Source organism: Harmonia axyridis, chromosome 5, assembly GCF_914767665.1.
Source record: "Harmonia axyridis chromosome 5, icHarAxyr1.1, whole genome shotgun sequence".
NCBI classification, from domain to species: Eukaryota; Metazoa; Arthropoda; class Insecta; order Coleoptera; family Coccinellidae; genus Harmonia; species Harmonia axyridis.
The window spans coordinates 38,502,254-38,527,988 of NC_059505.1; the positions used below are offsets into that span (position 1 = coordinate 38,502,254).

General features: G+C 38.4%; 1 protein-coding gene across 1 annotated transcript in view; it reads right to left on the reverse strand.

The window, feature by feature from the left end:
- Window positions 1–25,735, reverse strand: part of LOC123680725 — an 86,464-nt gene that overhangs the window by 15,242 nt on the left and 45,487 nt on the right. Inside the window, exons 8-9 of the mRNA XM_045618769.1 lie at window positions 21,298–21,590; window positions 18,100–18,391 (exon numbers count right to left, since the gene is read on the reverse strand). Coding sequence (XP_045474725.1) covers window positions 18,100–18,391; window positions 21,298–21,590 — 585 coding nt within the window. The remainder of the gene's footprint in view (window positions 1–18,099; window positions 18,392–21,297; window positions 21,591–25,735) is intronic.

Here is a 25,735-nt window from a genome sequence, read left to right on the forward strand (position 1 = left end):
CGATGACCAATAGAAATACTCAACCACCAAGTTGAAAAAAAGAAGAAGAAAAATCTTCCGCTCCGTCATTCCGGCACTTACATCATCGTCGATAGATTGTAGTCAGTATCTGCATATTATTGGCGAAAGCGAATCTATATATAGTATAGCCGACGGGCCGGTTCTAGCGTATGAATAAGGATAAATTGCGGGTAACCACTAATAATTAACGATCGTATGACTCACTACCGATCTCTTACACAGGCCGTGCGACTCACATAGCCGACATACGTAGAAATGTCAACTCGGCATCGCATTTCATCGTTTTCCCAACGTTAGATAACCGGTGAGGTCCGAATAAGGAAGGAAAAGAAAAAACGGTACGTACAAGTCTCGCTAAAATCTCGTTAGAAATCGATTTTCGCGTAGATCCGTCAGGTTTGGGGAATTTCGATGCGGTAACGTTGGTATGAGTCATCGTACCTTTTTTTCTTCTGTGCTCGCTACGTGCGCACAGAGTTTCCGCGGTCGTCGCGTCAATTCGACGACATCGATTGAATTGTGACGGGGGCTTCCGCATGGGTCGGTTTAGGGTTCAGTCTAATACTTTCCCGAGTGATTTTTTATGGAATTGAATTGACTTTCGTATTATTTGAAGGCTGACTTGTCGATGATCGTCAATTGTTATCCCAATATTGAAGGGATGTGTCTTTAACACTCTCAACGTTAACGTAATTTCAAGTTGGTCAACTAGTTAAATAATCAGGATTGTTCTTCAACTAGTTATTTATGTGCCAACCACTGTCGTCTACTAAGTCAACGGTAAACTAGTCCGTTGTTGTTTAGTTTATGTTCCTTAAGGTATTTAGTAACAGAAAGAATTGATTGTTAATTTTGTTTTATAAAAACTTTATTACGCCATCCGAGTAATGAACATAGATAGTGGGAGCATATGTAATTTTCAGTAATCAAATTTAGTCCCCAACATGAATTATCAAATTTAACATTAAGCGCGCGGAAATGAAAACATGTCAGTGATACGATGTTTCACTCAATTCGCGAGTTTATCCAAAAAGAACGAACTTCCTGTCCCATAGTGAATCAACGTTTCATTTTAACTCAAAATATATTGAAATAAATATCTAAATATATCAGAAATTCAGAAAACAAACTTGCGAGAATTCGAACAATTCTGAAGAGCGCCACCTTACAGAACTCTGGTAAGTTTTCACCAAAGTATCAGGGATATCAGAGTATGCATCTCATCCATAACCATAAAATTCCTCACCTCACCGCTCTATGCTTCTCCCAACACAGACAAAGGTAATTTTTTTCCGCAACCTTTCAACCCGTCGATTTAAAAAAGTCCGAACATATGTTACGAAGTAGAATCGCGAGTTTATTTCAGTCCCCAGTCGCACATTAAAATTTTATAGCCTACAAATTGCGAACCTTCGAGCACAATAGCACCAGGAAATCCGAGCGAATACACACACACACACAGAACATTAAAACATCAAAGGTAATAAAAACTATTCTGTGCCCCGTTTCAAAACAATCGTTCCTAAGCCATTCAATTGAACATTTCCCATCGATAACTGCCGAGATGGGAATTCTATGGTCGTACGTTCTCGGGCTGTATAATTTTCAACAGCTGTTTATGTACGACGACGTTCCAATCTTCGAAAATTGCACGATCCACGAAAATGTTATGTTTTACTCTGTACCACTATTTGAATTACAAATATCCCTCAACGACGGCCATAAACAAAAAACCACGCCAGTCTTCCATTTACTGCCAACGGTCGTTCGAGAATTATGAAATAATTATTCATGAGTTAATTTCGAGTGGGTTAACGATTCGCGTTCTGTCCCCAAGGTCCTAGATCCCTCGAGAATTCGAATAAATTATCTCACGAGCTACAATAACCTATTCATCGCGGAGATAAGATTGAGGAGAACGTTGTGATTTTATGATCGGAAGAACATAGAAAGCGTCTGACGTCTGTCCGAGAATTATCTCACCGACTGACAACAGGATCATAGAACTTTTAATAGGCGTTTTTCTGCGAGTTACCTTACTGACAGCAGGAACACAGAACTTTCAACGGGCGTTTTTTTGCGAGTTACCAATAGAGTAATAAACATAGATGGAGGGAGTATACGCAATTTTTACGTGTCTCTAACATGGTTAGTTCACGTTGTCGGATTGTGATATATTTTCAAATTCACAATTTTACTATATCGCTATGAATGTATATTATATTGAATAAAATATATTTATTTGAGTGAATCCCGATTAAATATGCATTTTTGAATATTTGGAATCCGAATTTATTCTAATTATCGAATTTATAATGAGCATAATATTTATTATTTTCTGTATCTACCTGCTGAAATTCAAGGTTTGACAACTTTTGCTCTCCTAGTGTCATTGGTTGTTTCACGTCGTTTGGCGCGCTTGAAGTTTGGTTTCCGAATTTCTGATATATTTAGGTATTTATTCCAATATATTTTGAGATAATATGCAACACTGATTCACTATGGGACATAAGAAGTGCGTTCTTTTTGGAGAAACTCGCGAATTGAGTGAAATATCGTATCACTGAAATGTATTCATTTCCGCGCGCTTCATGTCAAATTTGATAGTTCTTGTTGGGGACAAAATTTACTTACTGAAAATAACACATGCTCCCTTTATCTATGTTTATTACTCTAAGGAGTTACCTTACTGACAACAAGAACACAGTACTTTTAACATGCGTTTTTTTGCGAGTCACTTTACTGACAGCAGGAACACATAACTTTCAACAGGCGTTTTTTGCGAGTTACCTGCAGAGTACAACAGACGATTTTTAGTGATTTCTGATAAGTCGACTGACGAATCTCTACAGAAAACGTAACAATTTATGTATTACCAATCTCTCCTCGCCTCCTAATATCAATTCTCGGCGGAGCAGAAGGCGCCACAGTTGACACAAGACCGATCCGTCTTCATCCTTCACCTGTCGAGAGAATCACAGACGAAAAAGGAACTGGTGCGTCTCCTTTTTCGCCAGAAGGTGGCAATTAGAGAGCTTCTAGACGATTAATTGACTTAATACGGTCACGCGTCTTAATCTGACCCGCGTTCATCGAAATGTAGATGAGAGAGCAAGGTCCCTGACTTCAATCTATGATCCCCGACGGATACTGCACCTGCACAGGTTGGTTTATCCGCCGGTCACGGCAGTTTGTATCGATTTGCATCAGGTTGGCACAACTGTTTCGGAGTCTGCCGATGGTTGGAAAGGATAAAGTGATGCAGCGTGCTTTGCTTACCTGATTCTCATCAGATTCAAGTAAATGCAAGAGAAGAATTTAGTAAATATTAGGCAAATTGAAAAGTCCCCGGTCTGATGCACAGATGGCGGTGCTAGTGTTAAATCCATATGATTTTCAGTTAGTACCAACCATCAAACGGTACGAGTCGAAATTTGACAGCAGTCCGACCATTAGTTTGTGAGATATTGCGTTGTGAGTGTAGCTACTTTTGTTATTTGAAAAAAAGGAAAAAAGAATTTCGTGTGCTGATAAAATACTGCTTTTTGAAGGGAAAAATACAGTTGAAGCAAAATCTTGGCTTGATGAAGTTTCCGGAGTCTGCACCAAAAAAATCAACCATAATTGATTGGTATGCCAAGTTTAAACGTGGTAAAATGAGCACCGAAGACGGCGAAACCAGTGGACGCCCAAAAGAGGCTGTCACCGACGAAAAACTCGAAAAAGTTCTCAAAATAATTTTGAATGACCGTAAAGTGAAGTTGATCGAGATAGCAGACTTTGTGAAGATATCGTCTGAACGTGTACATCATAACATTCACGAATATTTTTGCATGAGAAAGCTGTGTGCAAAATGGATGCCGCGCGAGCTCACAATCGAAAAAAGAAACAACGTGTTAATGATTCTGAGTAGTGTTTGAAGCTGTTAAAGTGCAATTAACCTGAATTTTTTGCGTCGATATGTGACAATGGATGAAACATGGCTCCATCATTTCAATCTGGAGTCCAATCGACCCTCAGCTGAGTGGACTGCACACGATGAACCGAATCCAAAGCGAGGAAAAACATAACAATCAGCTGGCAAGGTATCAGTATCCTGGGATGCGCAAAAGGGCCAGACCATCAACAGCGATTATTATATAGCGTTATTGGATCATTTAATGGATGAAATCGTTAAAAAACGGCCTCATTTGAAGAAATAAAAAAGGTGCTGTTTCAACAAGACAATGCGCCGTGTCACAAATCAATGAAAATTGCATGAACTGGGCTTCGAATTGCTTCTGCATCCACCGTATTCGCCAGATCTGGCCCCCTGCGGCTTTTTCCTGTTCTCAGACCTCACAAGAATGTTGAGGCCTATATTTTGAAGCGAAAGACAAATCGTACTACAAAAATGGTATCGAAAAGTTGAAAGATCGCTATAATCGCTGTATTGCCTCGAAGACAATTATGTTGAATAATAAAATCTAATTTTGCCAAAAAAAAGTGTTATACTATGAAGACTAGGGACTTTTCAATTGACCTGTTATAGTTCTTAGAATGTCAATAAATTTTATACTGTCAGACAGCCTAACCGAGTAACATATCCCAATTCACTCACCTGTAAAGTGGCAAACTTACAAGTATAACCTCTATTAGCAACACCGCATGTATAACCTTCACACCGGCAATTCGACCGCATTTGGCGCTGAGGCCGAGTCTCGTTTGAAACTTCCCAAGAAGCACCAGACCGGAACCTAATAGTCGTGTTTAGACGGAAGAGAACTTTTGGCTGGCGATAGGAAGATCAACAGAAGAAACTCGATATGTCAGATTAGAATTCCGACAAGAAATTGAGTGTTGTTGAGACCTTACGATCGCAGCGCCAATGGAAAACGCGGAAGCTCCTATGTGTCTGATGTTTTATGAGGCCGTTCTGAAGTATATTTGCCGTTTTATGAGGTTAGGTATCCGCGGTCGTATATCCTTATCGAAACGCAAGATGATACCTACCAAAGGTGTAGGTCATTAAATTCTCTGAATTGGTTTAGCCGATGACACAGCACTTATGGCTGGAACTGAAGATGAAATTGACAAAGGAGAGCCTGAATACAACGCTAAATAGATAAGTAAATCTTGAAGTTCTGCTCACAATAATTTAATAATCGTAGTTACATTTTAAAATTAAAATAAACATAAAACCACAAAACATTATTTGCAATAAACCTCATAAACTAGTTGGTCGATACTTCTAGATTACCCCCCGTACAATACAACAGTAGCGGTTTTATCTGAATTGGAACTCGTTGATAAACGCGAACACAAACCTAATTAACTGTTCAAGATTTTCCACCAACTGTCCCTAGTTCCTCATTATAAAAGCAATTTTTTTTCTATTCCAAGAATGCGCTTCGTTTTATGCTACAGGATTTTACGAAGCGCAGACTGTTGTCTGCAATATGTCGATTTTGCAGAGAAAACACGATTGAAATGTCAATAAAACGTACTAGAAAGCAGTGTTCTACATGTTAACTTACAAATGTTTCGCGATGGAAGCACTACAACAAACTTACCCTGTTGAAAAAACCTTTCTAGGCATATCACCAAATAAAAAAGCACCAGATATACACGGTACAGAAGTGTACTTAATATATGTAATTCTCTTTGCGTATTATCATCATCCATAATACACTAATTTAATATGAATCGTAATATAAAATGAGATATTTCGAAAACACAACAAACATGGCTGCAACTGACAGACCATCTGAGCCAGATGGTTCAGCGAGAATATGTTCATTTCTCGGAATTAACAACAAAAAAACTCAATTCAAAGTTTGCGAATTGACATTTTCATCAAAATGTCACATCAAATTTCATATTGCACTTTTCCGTATAAGACAAAAGAAGATCAAACAATAAGTAAAATATTCGAAACAAAAAATTAGTACGTAATGAAATCGAAGGTGGGATATTATTGTAGTACGAAAATCTACAAAGAAATAAATTGCTAACCCATAATTCTCATTCGATTATCACTACCTTACAAAATTACCAAAAAAAAAGTCAATACATTAACCTTTTTCGTATAAAATAACATAAAACGATAAAATAGAGTTCAATGACAGAATACGAAATCTGGAGAGATAAAATTCAATCCAAGATTTGATTATAATGTCACAGCTGAACAAAGATTAAATAAGTGAAAAACCCAACATATAGTTCAAAACTATATTACTAAATAAATATAATATGAATAGGTGAACTTTACCGAAAAATTGATGGCAGACTAGAATCTTTCAACAGACAGATGTTAGGGTAGGTCGTCCAAGGTGAACTGTAACGAGGGGGCGAAATCCTGAATTATGTCTACTGCCAAATCTAGGCACCCGGTGTCAAAAGGGCAACTACATCTGCGAAATCGATAATACGTCTGGTACATTGCAGTGGGAGATTTTCACTTGTTGCGAACTTAAAAGGATGGAACCCTCCAGGTGAAGGCAAAATTCACAACATTTTCGGTGGTGTGCAAAGAATCTATACTATGACAAAGGAACAAAGAAATTTAAGGGATGACAGGGTGACAGATGGGAAGTGTGCTCCAAAATAGTGCAATCTTGTGTCACATTTCCAATGATACTATCTATAATTCGTACACCTACGAAAATAGGAAATGTAACGAAAATAAACCACAGATGATGCACTCTCAATACCGAACACAGAAACTGCGTTCTCATTTCGAGTTGATATAACAACAATAAAAGCAATCCTAGAATCTCTTTTTGGACCCCCTCGATCCACACACGTTATACACCTGAATTTCGAGGTCGTTTTCTCTCCTCAACAACTCGCTATTTCTATTTAAAATGGATGTTATGAATAACTGAAACCCACCGAACCGGAGTAGACGTACTTTTATCCCATCAAATTGGTTTGATAACGTACCTTACTTATGTACAAAGGTCCTGGAAGATGTAGAAAAGACACTAGGATTTTATATAAACAGTAGAAAAACACGTTAAAAAAATACAGGCACTTTTAGACACACACACACACAGAACACAACGTCAATCAAAACTTCACAAAGCCGGCTGGTGCATGGAATGAAATGAGCGAATCCGCGATCGGGGGAGCTCGGCGCGCAGGCCCGAAGCCGAACGACGTTTCTGGAGACTCGACCGACCGGCCTACGGCAAGAAAAACCGACGATTTTGAGGTTCTGAAGGAGAAAAGACCTGGAATTTTCGTCGTTTTCAGATGGTTGCGAAAGGAATATCCACGAAAATGTGTATTTGTTCCATTAATCTCTCTTTGCGTGTACTGTAATATCATAAAACACTTGATGGAATATGGATAAAAGAGTTCGATAACGGAAAATCATCGGAATTTGGCGCGCTAATGAATCGATAGCGCGTTCAGTAACTCCGCATCGTTAAACCACAGAATCGAACCATCGATTAAGTGGGATCATTGAATAAAGGACGGAGTAATCCGAGTGTTGTGTTGAATATGAAAAATTGTTTATTCTCGTCGTTGGAAGTTGGAACAATCCCTCCGCGACTTGTGCGAGATGAGCTCGCCCATAAATCCAAGAGTTAAACATGTGTTATTTGAGGAATTCCAACGAAAGAAGGGTTCATTAACACAAGAGGCGGCTTCTAAAATAAATGTCGCCGGCTCTCTTCCAGGAGGAGAGACACAATCTCAATCCAGCGGAGGCCGCAAAATAGATCTTGGTCGCATCGTAACTGGTTATTTTTATTACCCTAAACCCGTTGCACAGACAATGCAGACGGAGGATCATCTTTATTGATATAAATGATTATGCGGGCCATTATCGCATCTGATAATGATAAATGATTAATCACTAGACAATTCCCTTCGTCACGACACCTGAAAATATCCATAATTCCTTTATCTGATATATCACTCATGATCACCTTCAATTACTGCACAGTAATTCATGATCACCTACGATTTATCTTGCAAAAATAACGTTGATATTTCTATGGAAGAATTGCATAGAAATATCTACTGTCCTTGGATTAACAGCGGAAATAAATGAAGGAAGTTTATCTCAATAACCCTAATGATACGTCATAATATGATAGTCATCTATGATTAATTGGGACTTCGAGTTAATATTCTGTAAAGGAACGTCATAGAAATATTATGTGCCATGGAAATGAAATTCTCACAAGAAATCATAGAGGGAAAAGGAAGATAACTCATATGATTATATCGCGATAATCTCATCCTTAAGCTATCATTTTCATTATCCATACATTTGCTACAGACGAACTCTACTAGATGGAAAGTATATTTTTGTTGTAAGAAAAAGTTTAATGTCCTACAAATTGATCCTTCATTAATTCATCATTCATGGCCATCCTCACATTGAACATTCAAAGCACAATTTTTCAAAATAATCACACACTCATTCCAACAATTTACTCTGTAGAAATATACCATTTTATATCTTATTCTTCAAACTCTATTAACTAGAAATTGAATTGATGACGAAAATACTAGAGAAAGCGAAGGAATATATTGGCAATCGAAAAATATCTATGCATTTACTAGAACAACTTTGAATTTTCTATGAGGAAGCGTCAGAAATATCTATGAATCGTCCTTGAAATCGAATTGACAGCGGAAATCATAGCAAAGAGGTGTATATTGGCAGCCACTAAAATATCTATGACTCACTGGTACAAATTTAATTTTCCATGACGAAACGTCAAAAAATTACGAATCGTCCTTGGAATCGAATGGAAACGGGAATCACAGACAGAGAGAATCATAGACATACGTCATCATCCATCAAAATCATGTATACGTGAAGTGTTCGATCGAAATTGGTGTGAAAGTCATAACAATCAGGGCTAACGCGCCTCAGAACGATTTATTTCCATCTCGACGAAAGGGGAAAAATGGTAAGGCGAGATCGCCGGCCTTTTCCAGCGCCAGGCCTCGTAGCAGACGTTGCCTTGACGTATATACGATGTGTGTTCGGCTGTTACGCGATCATAGAAAATACCAACGGTTCCACTCGATGAAAATTCATTTATCGAGCGGCGAAAGGTCGTTTGTACGTCGGTATCGGAGATTGTTATTGCTTTCCCGACTGATTTACAACCGCAACGAGTGCTTCGCATTCCCAGCCTTTTATGATTAATCCACTCCGGAGCTTATCATAGAAAAAAAGAGCTAAATGTCAAGTCGCACAATATCGCTCGATATAAACAAGCCCGTTAGCTATTTAACTGTTATCGAATCGTTCCCGGCAGGCCTATCGCGATTGGGAACGGATATTGCGACATTTCAGACGTCAGCTTAATTAAAGTTTCAATAGGAAAAAACACCCTTCTCGTTCCACGCTGAAATTTCTGCAACTCGAGATCACGCCCTGATTAATATTCTCCTTAACCGACTCAGTTGGCAACACTTACTTTCGTCCATCTCTATGACGCACGCCACCTGCGTCTGTGGCCTGAAGGAAAACCTGGAAAACTGACAGAATTCTATGACCGCATGACGTATGGCGTTCAGCATTCTACGTCGTTCGATACGATCTTACTTTTTCCGGTCTATAAGGAAGTGTCGGTCGGTCGACCGGAAGGAGAACGGGAAAGAAGATAATGATTATCCACCTGTATCGGGTTTCGGTCGGACCAAGATGAAGCCCCGCGTATACTCGATTTATCCGTCGACGTTGCCAATTTTCGTGTACGGCTTCCCGGAAGTTGGACGGTTGCGGGCTTCGACGACACGCTGAATTAAAATAAGACGAATTGCTTCGGATACGATCGAGATTCTATGTCGGATTTAGAACCACAGAACTTATTGCGGGAGTCGATAGTGTAAAGGTCAAATTTCGCGGACGATAAACCATAGAGTACTAAGATGCGACACTCTCTGACAAATGTATTGTTTTCGATTAACATGTCTAAAAACCTGGTGAATGCACTGATTAGATTTTGTTTTGCTAATTTTGAGGATATTAGTTAAGCTTCGTTAAGTCAATTGCAGGTAGCGCTATTGCCGCTATTAACAAAATATAACAGATTCTTGTTATTTGAATTTATTCTAGAGAAAGTTTTGCGAATATTTCACTGCAGATGTACAAAATGGAGATGACTTTTCACTGTTTTCTTCTTGACATTCCTGGGAAATACAAATATTTGCAAGATGATCTTTTTTTGAACTTTTATTTGCACACGGTGCACTTATACAAGATATGATATAGAAACAACTAGTTCATTAAAATTCAGTTACCATTGTTTTCTTAGATAAGGGCCTTAAATGAAAAAAAAGTTGAAAACCTTCAATACTATCGTATTTTTCCTTTCATTAGTGAATTTTATATTTTCTTTCGACACAGTGGCATTCTGTACATTTTCTTATAATGAGAAGTTACTAAAATTTATGTAACAAATGTTAATTTTACATAGGAAACTGATCCTTGGAGTTCATCTTGTGATTTGATACTTGTTACATCAATCGAATTTAAATCAAAATCAATGGAAAAAAGATCGAAATGGCAAGTATGATATTGCAGCGCCGCCAGGAAATAAAACTTATATTCTCAATTTGCATTCGTTGCATTCAAAAATTGACGAGTGCATACACCATGTTTTTAGATATCTTAGTTATAATCTTATGAACCACGGAATATCTTTCAGAGAACGAATTTATATGTTTCGAATTTTTTCAGTAGGGAGAATCGAAGAAATGCCAAGAATCAATAAAAAGTTCGATTCCATCCGAAATAGACAAATTCAAATACACAATGTCCTTCCATGATTGGATGGCAATAAAAAAGTGCCCTCTATGTCGAACAAATTCAAAACCATCATAGAAACCTCCGAAATCTATGTTTCGCCAAAGACAAACCACAGAAAGTTAGACACTTCTATATTCGTCAAATAAAGAACCATAGAACCCGCTGACAGTTTCGAAGATCTAGGGGTGTCCAGTCCGCTTTTTCGAGACCAGCACGGTCGGCCAACCACAGAAACGTAAGGTGGGCGCGGATTTACGAGGGTCATCGAGATTGATGCGGTGAAAACGGTCGGAAAATGAACGTATAAAGCGACCGACGGTCGGATAAGTCATAGTCGTATCGGATTTTATTATCAGATCGGAGAGAGATTAATGACGGGCGTGCAAAACGGATTAAGATCTCTTCGTTGTACGGGAGAGGCACTCTACAAATATGGGGGGTGGAGAGGCCGTATATCACCCTCGCGTGGTGGGGCGCGAAATGAGTTATGAGGGGTGGGTAATACGACGGTCACGTGGTGTGGGAACTGTCGCATTCGTTTAATTCCGGATTATGTGTAGTCTATTGGGGATTTCACGCCATTTCAATGACGTTCCCAGGGATGACGAAGAGAATAATACAGTTTCGAGCTGAATTTACTATTTCTATGCTATTTATATATACAGGGTGATTCGCCGGGATGGCCTATTAGACGTTTATGGTGAACTAATTATAATTTTGAGCTGAAAATTTGCATAATGGTGTTTGAGACGATGATCTTTCTTCCTGAAATATTTTCAGATGTCTACAACTTCCGGTTATACCGGAAACATACTACTACTTTCTTATTTCAACTGGCACACCCAGTACATTATTGCATCATTAGATAGCTTTTTTGATGAGAATTTCGGCGATGTGCCATACCTTGGGTAAAAACTCAACGGTTCAGGAGTTAATGGATTTCTTATAAGAAAAAAGGTGGCGATGAGCACTCAATTTTATTCAAAATTTTGGAAGAAAAAGCTTTCTCGAAAAAAAAATTTATCCTTTTCGATTCTGCACATACCTAATGTTGAAAGACTGTTTGCGGTTTGGACCAAATATGTACAGGGTGTTTATCAGAAGATCATGAACTTGGACAACTCAAATTCATCAAAACTCAAGATTTTCAAATTAGAACTTCAATTTTTTATTATTTCAGTCGATTCTACGTACAAAAATAGTGGAGGTTACTTAAACATACCCTATACCTAAAATGAATACTTCAAGAGTTATCGAGGAAGAACTTTGAAGAAAAACCGCAATTTATAACAGTGTGGAATAGTCTGTAACTTCCGGAAAATACAGAAAGAATCTAAAATTCGATGTTTCCATAACTAGATTGGTCATTTCGAGAATTGTAATGAATTAATTGTAACTGAAAATTGTATTGGTTTATGGATTTCTCAAGAATTCCAACGAAAAATAAAATTAAAATACAGGAAATGTAAAATTTGCCGAAATTGTCGTCAAAAAGGCTATCTAATAATGCAATAATATACTGGGTGTGCCATTTGAACCTGTATAACCGAAAGTTGTAAAGATCTGAACATTTTTTAAGGGAGAAAGATCATTGTCTCAAGCCCCAATATGCAAATTTTCAGCTCAAAATTTCGATTAGTTTTCCAAAAACGTCTAATAGGCCATCCCAGTGAATCACCCTGTATAAAAGAGGCTCTATGGATATCATGTAAAAACATCACGTTCGAACGACTGCACCAATTTATAATAATAATAATAATAATAATTATTATTATTATAAATATCTTGGAATGAAAACAGAATCGACGAATCAACCACCAAAGAATGAAGCAAGACTTAACAACTGAGTTCATTAGGAGAACCAAAAAAATCTTAAAAACAAACCTCAACAGCAGGAACATGACGAGAGCCATCAACACATATGCATGTTCAATTCTAACATACTCATTCGGTATAGTTCCATGGAGCAAAACAGACATCGAAAACTTGCAACGTAAAATGAGAACGTTGATGACAAAAGCAAACAAGCACCATCCGAAAAGCAGCATTGAGAGGACTACACTGCCGAGAAATAAAGGAGGCAGGGGTCTTACGGACATCATGGAACTTGCTAGTGGGCAGATAGAAAGCCTACGGGAACACTTCAGAGATCAAGCAAGTACATCAGAGTTTTACAAAATACTGTGTGAAGCAGACGAATCAACACCTTTACAACTTCACAAGGAGCAATTTTCATACAACCACCAGACAAACCAAGAAAAATTGGATAGATGGAGAGAGAAGCCCCTGCATGGAAGACATTTCAACGAGGTGAACCAGGATCATGTCGACATTGAAGCGTCGAACTATTGGCTCACATCAGGTGCAATGTACCCAGAAACAGAGGGTTTTCTTTTAGCCATCCAAGATCAAGTGATCTCAACTAGAAATTACTGCAGGCATATCATAAAGGATCGAACTATTACCGACGATCGATGCCGATATGGGTGTCCAACAAATGAGACAATACAACATATCACGGGTGGATGTCAGATGTTTGCAGGAAATGAATATAAAGAGAGACACGATGCAGTAGGAAAGATATTACACCAAGAAATGGCAACTAAATTAACACTAATTCAATCTGAAAAAGTACCATACTACAAGTACCGACCGGAGACCATCCTGGAAAACGAACGCTATAAACTGTACTGGGATCGTACAGTTTTGACTGATAAAAACGTCCCTCACAACAGGCCAGATATATTGCTAGTTGATAAACATCAAAAGGCAGCTATACTCATCGACGTAGCAATACCTAATAACAACAACTTGCGTCAAAAAGAGGTCGAAAAAATTTCAAAATATAGGGACCTCGAATTTCAGATAAAGCGCCAGTGGGGAATGATATCAACGAGAACTATTCCAATTATCATCTCAACAACAGGAATAGTACCCAAAAATCTCAAGAGAAATATCAAGCAACTAGGGCTTAGTGAGTATATATGTAATGTAATGCAAAAAGCTGTTCTTTTAGGTACTGCAAGGACGGTGAGAAAATTCCTAGGAAGCGAAGGACAGGTCCAAGGATCGCGTGTAAGAGGACCAGAAGTTCGACGACAACCAGGGGGACCACAAGGACCGGACACGACCGAGCTCTACCCTTCTGATATTTTAAATATCTGGGATTGAGTGAATGTTCCTCTTAGCGAGGAGTGAGAAGCCGACGGCGGGGATAAATCCTACGCGTATAGGCAAAAGTCGAAAAAGAAAATAATAATAAAGGTCTTTATTCAATTAATTTCATGAAAAACAATAGAAAAACTCTTACAACTAAAGAAATAATTGAAAGGGCGAGATCCAGCAGGATAATTCTTTTTTGTTGTGTCCATTACTGTCATGAGAAGATTTATACAACATAATATTTTCGAAAAAATCGTACGAAAAAGAGAAAAAAGGCTCTTCTTCCTCCGACCGAGTTAACAATCATAGAGTATAATTTGGCACTTCGAAGGATGTATTTTGGGTTGCCTGAAAGAACTTGTGAAGCCGGGGCCGGCAAGAGTATAATTTGACACTTCGAAGGATGTATTTTGGGTTGCCTGACAGAACGTACGAAGCCAGGGCGTACAGCTAGTTTTTTATTAATGTCGTTTCTATAATTCCTTATTATTTCCTTTTTCATCAGAGAATAATTCAACTCAACTAAAAAACCGGTAAAATAAAATTAATACCAACATAAAAATCTTAATAACCGTCTAGCGGTAGGATTCGAACCCGAAACCGGGTTCCAAAGAATTATTATTGGAAATAAGAGCCCAAGAACCGCTCCTCCAATCATCGTACATCTTTATCTGTGGACGTCCGATCGTACCAACAGTCCAAAAGTAGTTTCTGCAATTCCAATACGAGAATATAGAGACCATCGAAACGTGGGTTTGTCTAATGGGGTGCTCCAGGCACGGACATAACTCATAAAACTGCAGGCGTATTCCAATTCGAAAACCAGCCCTTTTTTGCACCGACTCGACTATTCGTTATTTTCGCCAATTATATTGTTCTTTACGCCTCAACCGACCGAGCGAGGCCGCGCAAAAAATAAAAGAAGAGCGCTCCGCTCTATGCACGATGGTCACAGAATCGTTAGAACCACAGAAAACAATAACTTCTTTCGTATACGCACAGAGGATGAGGTTTTACAGGGGAGCACGTAGGTATGTCGACAACGTTGTCGTTCCAATTAACGTTCGAGAAATTCTAGGAAATGCTTTGCCCGTGACAAAACACGGAGAATTCACGGATAATATTTGTGTCAACGGAACAAACGAGCACGTATCATCGATATGCAATTCGGGTTATTTTGGTCGGCCGGTCAATATGACGTGACGGAAGGCCAAAAAATTAGTCACAGAATATAAACTACGCCGAAAAACTTGTTCCAATTCTATGTCTTCGATCTATGGTTTGCATAGAAAATATTTAAAATTCTTACTCTTTTCAACACTAGTATATTCTCACATGTTACCCGAAAAATATGCCTGTTTACAATCACAGAGTAATGAACATAGATAGAGGGGGCATATGTCATTTTCAGTAAGTAATTTTTGTCCCCAACATGAACTATCAAATTTGACATGAAGCGGGCATAAATGAAAACATATCAGTGATACGATATTTCGAGTTTCTCCATAAAGAACGCACTTCTTATGTCCAATAGTGAATCAAAGTTTCATATTAACTCGAAATATATTGAAATAAATACCTAAATATATCAGAAATTCAGAAAACAAACTTCAAGCGCGCCAAACGACGTGAAACAACCGATGACACTAGGAGAGCAAAAGTTGCCAAACCTTGGATTTCAGCAGGTTGATACAGAAAATAATAAATATCATGCTTATTATGAATTCGACAATTAGGAGAAATATCAAATTTCAAATATTCAAATTTGCATATTTAATCAGGAACCAATCAAATAAATATATTTCATTCAAATATTCAATATTATATACATTCATGATGATATAGTAAAATTGTGGATTTGAAAATATATAATATATTACAATCCGACAACGTAATCTAACCATGTTGAGGACATGTGAAAATTGCGTATACTTCCTCTATCTATGTTTATTACTCTATGACCATTCCCAAACACTCTGGGTTTATCGAAATTGATTCCTCGCTTATCACTTGGTGAAACATAATTTCAATATTAATAAAAGAAATAAAACACTTGACTATACGTTCCACAAATTTTAACAAAAATTATCTCTGGGTTTATCCCAAACTCTATGAACCGGAACCCATCTGTCAAATTGACGTTTCATACGTATTTTCATCTATGTCTGTTATTATGTCAGCTTATTCTGTAAACGTTTACACAAACCAGTCACTACACCGATACGGGGAGACAGAGTTTTTGCTGAGGTTTTTATCTGTTCTCTTGTATCATACGTTGAAATGTATGATGCCCCGTTACATTTCCTCTGCTAATACTGAGATTCATCGACACATATGCTTGATTGTTTGAAATTAATATTTTGTATTTGCTCTTTCTCAAAAGAATATATATATATATATATATATATATATATATATATATATATATATCTATGTCTGTTACTCTATGTTTACAATCAACATTTGGCTGGTGGTGACTCTGATCATAGTCTACTATTAACACAAGCATTACGGCATCTATCAAGATTATGAAAATTAAAATTATTTCATTGCGGAGTTAAGAAGGCTGTCCTATCTGCATAAAAGCACCAGTTTTTAATGCAATATGAGCGGAAATCGATCGCCCCTTCACCTTCGGTGTAAGCACGGCTTAAGACACACAACATCGAACACAGAAAATAAAAAAGGCGCAATTAGCCGCGATGTTCATTATCGCTAATTTAGAGCCATTAAATCGCAGTTTGTTGTTCTTCTAGAAACCGTAACGAAGCGTAGGCCTAATTGGGATCCGAACGGTGAAGAATATGCATCGGAAATACACAGATCAAACGTCTCGGTCTGTACCACTTACGTCAAATAACTTCTTCTACGAACCGCGATTCTATGACATTGCGAAACAGACAGATGAGATCGTCTTCGTAACGATTTCTGCAAATCATGACTCTATGACGTTGCGAAACGTCAAACCTTACACGATATCTTCTGTGAATCGAGCTCGTCTATCTTGATTCTATGACATTGCGAAATGTCAATCGCGATTGTAGGAAAACAAAACGTATCGAGGCAGAAAAACATAAACAAATCGGAGGTGGTTTGAGCAATACGTGGATCTATGCCGTTTTCAGGTGCCCAATACCCTATTACTTCATTATCGATTGCAATCACGGATATCTAGAAACTATAAACATCGTTATGAAAGAGGCAACGAACTTAACCATATTACCGGGTACCTTGAGGTGAGTTCAATCGTCCACGGATCAGCTTTTAGAGGCGAAAGAGGTGAATTTTTCACGTCTTTAGCTGGTTTCGCGTCAGAATTATTACGCATTGACCGGTTTCTCTGGTGCACTTCAAGCCCATAGAGCGCTGCATTACACCGAATATAAGTAGGCAGAAAATACAAGATTCACGCAGAATCTTCGAGTGTTCAATCTGATAATAATATGATTAGATCATTGGTTCAAACGTTACGAGATTTCACACAGAATGTGCATGGAACATTGATAAACCATAGACGACGATATCTTCTTTAATCATAGATAATCGCGAATAACCACAGAATTTTCCATGTTTCAATGGTTGGTGGTTGAGCACAAAACTTTGCGACCAAAGACTACTACTTTCATCTGAACACAGATTGAGATGTACATGATATCGAAAATAATGTATTATTGATCTTCATTCACTGGCTGCTACATTAGTAAGCAAAAATTGATAAAATTTCTTGATATTGAAGGCAAAATAATAGCCATCATTTCTGAGCGGCCATTTCGTGAACAGATCTCTTTATAATTCATCGATAATCCAAAAAATAATACACAGTGTTGCCAATATAATCGTTTTCAATTGTATAACCCTGAACAACAGTTCTGTGGTCTCTAAAACGACGCATGAAACAAAAAACGGAATCAATATGTCATCGTCACGGTATCTTCCAGTGCACAGAATACCTATCATCCCGACGATAACCGATTGCGAACCATAGACGGACGACATTCTATACATTTATCATAGATAAAAGTGCGATCACAGACTATTCAATGTTCCAACCATCTGTGGTTGCGCATAGAACTATCCGACGAACCATAGACGACGACACCTTTTCTGATCATATAACCACAGAATGTCGCGTTTTCTTACTGTTAACTCACCGGAATTGACTGTCGGTTCGCATTCCTCCTCCGTGGGAGAAGTCAACCCCTCGAACGTGCCCTCCTTCAGGTTCAGGTTGAGCTCGAGCGTCTTCTCGATGTCGTTGAACGGGTTATTGCAGTTCTGGTTGTTGTTGAGGGCCTCCGAGGAGTGCCGTTTCAACGTGTCGAAATTCGGCGAGCCCACGATCGGACCGTCGTCCGGGTTGTCAACGTTGGTCTCCGGGCCCAGGTTGTCCTCTTTGTCGAAGTCCGACGGGCTCAGTCTGTCGCTGTTCGATTTCTCCAACATCTGGAAACATATGGTCTGTTATTTCTTACTAATTCACAGAATAAGTAAAGAATAAGTGGTACGTAACATAGAGGTAGCCTAGAAGTGAATGCTAGAATGGTGTGTATTACCCTGGCCATCGTGAAGTGAACAATGGCGTAAATTTTTTTCTGACATCGACATTCCAACAATCCGTTACTTCAATTTGGCAACCTTAATAGGAGTAATGCAGTGTTGAAAAGTGTCATACTAAAGGGTATGACATTTGACAGGTAAAAAGTACGTCATTACCAAAAATTGAAATTATCGTTCAATTCTCTTCAAGAACACTTTGAAATTGTTAAAATTCACTACAAAAATGGTGAAAATTTTGCAGTCACAATTTCCAAAACTAAAGTTGTGTGGTCGTGGAGCACCTTCTCGGTCAGCAATAGTGGAACTGGTGAAAGAATTTGAACTGTTGGGACAAGTTAGAGATGTGAAAAATTGAAACCTCCCGATGTGTCACTGTTAGATGAGTTTTTTGAGCTTGTGTGACCAAACGGCAACGAAACAATCACAATTTTGCAAGAAAAGTTTCCTGGGAGTGTTATTTCTCGAAGAGGTGACCACAATTGGCCACCTAGATCTTTTAGTTCAATACCTTAAGACTTTTTTGTTTGGGACCATGTGAAAGATATGACATATGATAATGCTCCTTAATCGATTCAAGACCTTATTAAGATGGAATTCGTGAAGTTATTGAGAACATACAGACACAAATTTGCAAATTGGTAATGAAAAATGCAATGAAAAGGATATGGTGTTGCAACTGTAGCCGTGGTGGCCATTTGACTGATATCGTTTCCCTTAGTTAAAGACATAACTTCCTCTTTATTATTATTAAATACACATTCATTGACTTCTCTTAAAATACACACCTCGTCAAAAGTCAAGGGCTAATCTCAATTCCAGAAAAGTTGAGGTGGGTTCTGGCGATTGGATATTACTCTCCCTAAGCAATCTCATACGTGCTCAATTGGATTAATGTCAGGTGAGTTTGCTGGCCAGGCCATTCTCTAGATACTGTTCTCTTGAAGAAAGTTTTGAATCCTTTGTGTGCGGTGTGGTGGGCCGTTATCATCCTGATGAATGAAATTATCCCAAAATTCGTTGCGCAGAGGAACAATGATTTGTTCAATGATGTTTTCTACATAGATGGCACCAGTCAACGATAATAAGATGGATACGGCGAGTGAACATTATACCCCTCAGCACATTATTGATCTGCCTTGAGTCTTGACAGGACACAACTTCCCTGGCGAAATTGAGTATTCTAGTCTGCCTGGATCTCTACTAACTCTTTCTTGTCGACTATTATTTTGTAAACCGAATCGTGACTCGTCCGAAAAAAGTACGTTGTGACATTGTGGTAAAAGCCAGTCTTGGTGGTGTTCTGCCCATTGCCGAATGGTAGCTCTATGTCCAGGTGATTACTCTTAAAGGTCTTCTTGCCCTTTAATTTTTGAAATGCAACCGTGTCCTTATGGTACAAGTCGAGACTACCCTTCTATAGCCCCTCAAAAAATGACTTCGAAGGGTTGTTACAGATACCGTTCGATTCCTTCGAGTAAAATTTGCGATATAATGTTCTTCCCTTGCAGATCTTACTCTGGGTCGACCTGTCACAGGTGTCCGGGCAACGCTGCCAGTTTCCAGGAAAAGGGGCAACTATGCGTCTTACTGAAGTCCGTGGAATATTCGAACGTTGCTCAATCTGGTGGTTCGACAAAGCTTCTTGATGTAGGGCTACTATTCTTGCCCGGTCAAACTGAGAAATTGGATGTCCCGGCATTTTACACGAAATATTCTCAATTCTACAACTTTTGTTATTCGCTGAAAACTGGTTGACTTCGAATACACCTGTATTCTCCCGAACAAGAAACAATTTTTGGTGGTTTATCGTTTTCATTCAAGTGATCAGATAGTGAAAATTCCACACACAAAAAATTGTCATGTTACATTCAACAAGTTGAGAGTTGATAGGGAGAGGAGGTGGTCAAAACTTTCGACAATGTGTGCATAAGTACTAGTTTTCTTAATCTTATTCTTATTGGAAAACCTCTTTCATCAAAGGGTGCAACGATTTTGCACGCTTCGGTCCATGTTACGCTACTGGAATTTCCGAAGACGCGGTTAATTTGTCAGTTGATCGTGTACCATCGGTCGGAGCGCGGATGCGCGGACCTAGAGAGATTTTTCAATAGTTGTCGAGACTTCAGCAAGGAAACGTACCTAAGATTTAGATTTCAGTCATTATTAATTTAATTTGAGATTTGGAATCTAATTTATCGGCGAGAATTGTGTCGGGATTCTCGCACCTCCCGTGGAATTGGAACAACAGAAATATATTTTGAAGTTGAAAAAAATCAAGAAGTACTTCCTTGAGATACAGAATTTGAAATAGTACGTATGTTAGAACACTTTAGTTCCTGAATCTGAAAGAATACCTGCGTAATACCTGGCATTATCACATCAACTTCGTTGAATGGGGATTGGAGTACTATAGCTTCCTGATAAGATTTAGTGTTCAGAAGGCTGGAAATAATTTACAGAAGACGTTCCATCCTAATAGCAGAGTAACTCATTTAAAACCGATTTAAGTTAAGTTTTTTATTTCATTATTAGTTAAGAGTGAAAAGGATCGATTATTGTATATTTTAATTTTATTAAATTTGTAAAAACCTGGGTAGGAGTTTTGTTGCCAAATAAGCCAAACCACCCCTAGAAATAAGTTTTTAAGAGTCTCATGGGCAATTGTAACGTTACAAGGGGTTTTACAGGGGAAAGGTATGGGTACTGTTTGAACAGATACATACGTGATGGAAAGCCACGAGGTGGTCATCCCTCTCAACTCAATCTTCGAATGGAAAACAGACGGAACTAACCTTGATCAGATCGTTGTTGGGCAGGTCGTCATTCTTCTTGAGTCCCTCGGCGAAGTTCAACAGCATGCCCTCCTCCGCCGTCAGGCTGTCAACGTTGTTCGTCTTGTTCGGCATGTCGAAAGGTATGTTCGCGTTGTTCAGCGTGTCCATGCTTACGAGGCGGTTGTTCCACCTTGGCCCTTCCGCTATCTGGTATGGATCCCTGAGGAAGACCACGATCACCGAGATGTTGTCCCCGGATCCGCACTGCTTCGCTGTCTGCACCAAGTCCCTGGCGCACGTTTTCGCCTTTTCTGCAAGATGAAAATACGTATGAAACGTCAATTTGACAGTTGGGTTTGGGGTCATAGAGTTTGGGAGGGACACAGAGTGTTTGGGGATGAGCGTTGAGTCTCTATGGTGGAATGAAAGTGGAAATACATTTATTTTTCTCTGATTGACAGTAATCATTAGTTTTGGAGATACATATCGAACAGCAAAGTATTACTTTTCCTGCCTAGGCAGCAAAATGATTATTCTAAATAGGAATGAAACATTTCATAAGTTTTCAAACTATAATTATTTATTTTTATTTATTTAGCGTATGGTCACATCACAGGGGTGTAGAGTTAGTTCGCCTCCACGTGGTGCACCCTGGATAACGCTGAATGACTTAACACAAGAGGCGCCAGACAATCTTCAGATTATCTTTAGATCTCCTGGCAAGACAATCACAAGCGCAACTATAATTATTATGGACATATACATTTCCATTGATTAGATTGGATTAGATTTAATGAAGGAAGTTCCGTTTCACTGCAAACTAATGGTCTATTTGCCCCTCATCAGAGCTATTCTCTCCATAACGTGATCTACAGCTCGCCAGTTCCAGAGTTCTAATGAACTCCAGTATCTAGGAGGCTAATTCCTCACTTCTACAAGTTTCTTGCCCAAAGCAGATTTTACGTTGGCTAGTGATGGCGAGGCATTCTATCACCTGGTGATCCGAAGTTTCTTTCTCTTCTCCACAGAATCTGCACTCGTTATTTTGTGTTAGACTCATTCTAATGAGGTGTTTTCTAAGGCGACAATGCCCTATGAGGAATCCAGTGAGGAGGTCTAGTATGCTAGTAGGTTTGTTAAGATCAAGATACTTTTTGGATCTCCCAGTGTCAAAGTTTCGAAGAAAATTTTTGGAGTGATCCAAATCAGGACGATTCTGTCAGAGTGTTTCTCTTTCGGTTTTTGCTTCTCCTGAAACTCTTTCTTGTAGGTAGATTTATCTACGCCACAGAAAGATATTCCCGAATGGCCAGGAACCCAGACTAAAAAGGCCTTGATATTCCTGCCTTTTTCATTCAGTTTTCTTTGGCATTCCAATTCCATCTTAGAATCGATGATATGTGAGCTAAATGCTTTGATTGCATCCTGACTATCAGAATATATCTCTATATCCCGTTTTTTTTAGATTAATTTCTAGACATTTTTCTATTCTATCTTCTATTGCAAGTATCTCTGCCTATCCTCATTGGCAAAGAGGTTAGAGGCGACTTAAAACACGATACTTCCTCTACAATATTATTCAAATTCAGTTTCCATAATTCCTCACGATTATATGCTCCTCCAACACCAAACTTAAAAAGTAAACCCTACAGAAATATCTAAACAACTTTAAATTCTTACTCGTATTTGCTAAACTTCGTTTGTATTAAGGGATAGCTTATTTTTAAGCAACGAAGGATGAAAAAACACACTGCCACACCCATTGGCAAAGTATTTTTGCCAAGTGAATTCGAACGATGAGAAACAGGGAGTTTCATCGATCAGATTGGGATGTGTGAACGCCGTCAATATTTGTATATGCAATGGAAATCAGAGAAATCCATTAGTGAATCTAGATTAGCATCTAACAATGAGCTGGACCCTCCCAAATTTACATTAACTTACATATTTCCCTAACCGTGGATAATGAGCTCATTAAAAGATAATTTGAGAATTGTGGACATTAAATGAGAGGAATATGTAGATATAATTTAATTTCTTTTTTGGTGGTATCACTTCCTTCATTTGAACTTTCGGTCTACTTATATCTAATTAATAGAAATAATAAAACTTTGGAATTATTCGAGGATCAGTAATTTCCCTTTCAATTTTCACAGTTAAAGTTGTACATTAAAATAAATTTCATTCACCATCTTTCCAGATACAGCTCTGGTATAGTTATTTATAATACAAGTGCAGAAGGCATTGATATTCTTCCACGAGTTCAAAATTCAAAAACGAGCCACGAAGTGGCGAGTTTTGGAATGAACGAGTGGTAGAATGAGCTTTCTGTACGAGTATTATACATTATTTTCTCTAATTCATTGCATTTTCGTTGAAATTAATGAAATATTTCCATAAATATAATTTAGTGATTTTTGCATTGAAAAATGTTGGTTGGCAGAACTGATTTCTTTAAGGCAAATTGATGAATTGACAGATAAAGCCGTGGCGGAAAGTTCGGAGTACCAACATAGAATAATGAAATATAACCATGAAAACTGTGCGTTTCTGATATATTCTCGCACGATTTTGTTCTACAAGATGTGGAAGAATGAACGGAATAACCACAGAATTAGGGAAAGAAGTTATAAGCATTCAATGGTTTCACAACATATTTAAAAAAGCTATAGGACATAAAATTATGAAACAACAAAAGAGTAAACGTAAGAAAACCTTAAATATTTTCCACTAGAAAATTCTTTTTCTATCGGATTCCAAGTAAATATACTAGCTGACAATGAAACACCCAGAAGGAGATGTTTAAATTTTAATTCATTTTATTAGTGAAACATAGATAATATAGCAAGGAGTAAAAGATTGAAACATAAGTTGATGTTTAGTTGTTGTTTAAATGCCTAGAGCACGTGTATAAGGAATTTTTCGCCAGCTAAGTGAATTTGAAAGAGGTCGAATCATTGGTCTACGGGAGGTGGGGTTTTCACTGCAGAATTATCGACCCCATCTTGATTTACCCCTGTCGGTTGAGCATCGCCGGCAACGATTACAGTGGTGCAGAGAACGTCAAAATTGGAATGTGGAATGGCATCAGGTCGTCTTTTCTGATAAATCTCGGGTCTCCTTGGGTGCACACGATGGCCGAAGAAGGGTTAGAAGACGTCGGGAAGAAAGACGTGAACCTCAGTTTGATGTTGAGCGTCATGTTCACCGGACAGTAGGCATTATGGTATGGGGTGCTATTGCACATGTAAGTAGGTCACCTTTAGTCTTTATTCGAGGTAACATGACAGCCCTGCGTTACTTTCAAGAAATAGTGGAGCCATATGTTCTCCCTTACCTTAATCGGCTCGAGAATCCAATATTTCAGCAAAATAATGCCCGACCTTATGTTGCCAGAGTTGGTTCAAACTTTTTCGAAGTGACCCATGTGAATCTTTTGCCATGGCCGCCCAGATCCCCTGATCTTTCGCCCATAGAGCATGTTTGGGACATCGTGGGTAGAAGGCTTGGAAATTTACCCAGCCCCCACGGACTTTGGCTGCTCTGAGACAAAAAGTATAGGTAGGTTGGGATAGTATCCCTCAAGAAGAAATAGGCCATCTTATCGCATCAATATCGAGACGTTTCGGGGAGTGTATAGATAATCGCGGTGGACAAACACATTATTAACAAATTTATTAAAAAAAAATTGTGAACCCTTCGTTTTTTCTCCAAATTTCAATCATTTACTCCTTGCTATACTATTTATGTTTTACCCAGAAAAAAATTGAAATTTTAACAGCTCCTTCTGGGTGTTGCAGTTTCTTTGTCAGTTAGTATAATTCCCAAATATCATTTAAATTAGCGCAACATCTGTGCGAAATTCCAATCATTTCTATGTCGTTGCATATACATGTCAGTCCGCCCTTGACGACGCCGTCGAAACAGATGCGACGCCTGGCGTCTCGGATTCGCCTACAATCCCTCATCGAAGGACCATATTTCGCGGAGATCAACTCCCGAAATAAAACTGATATACGCGAAGAATGCAACATTCTGCAAGGCGGTTTGAGACAGCGCAAATAAAATATTATGTTTTTACCGCTATCTCCGTCTGCGATTCGCAACAGGAATAAATTCCTGAGATTTCTGAGTAAATCTTGCGAAATGAATTTATATTCGGTCGTTTTCCGAACGATATGGATAAAATTTGGTTCGAGTTCGACTATATACTGCTTGAATATGAAGAAGACGGTGGCGACAAGGACTCACTTTTTTTTTTGGATAATTCTAAAGAAATAGTAATTTACGACGAATAGACAAAATAGTCTGTGAGTCAAAAAAAACCATTTTCGGGTGTGTTGCGTACAATATTTTTTCGGCAACCATGTAAAATATCACTATCGCTGTTGCTTTCCATATTTTATTGCGATTGCGATCAAAAAACATGAAAATTTTTGACAACTAATTCCATATG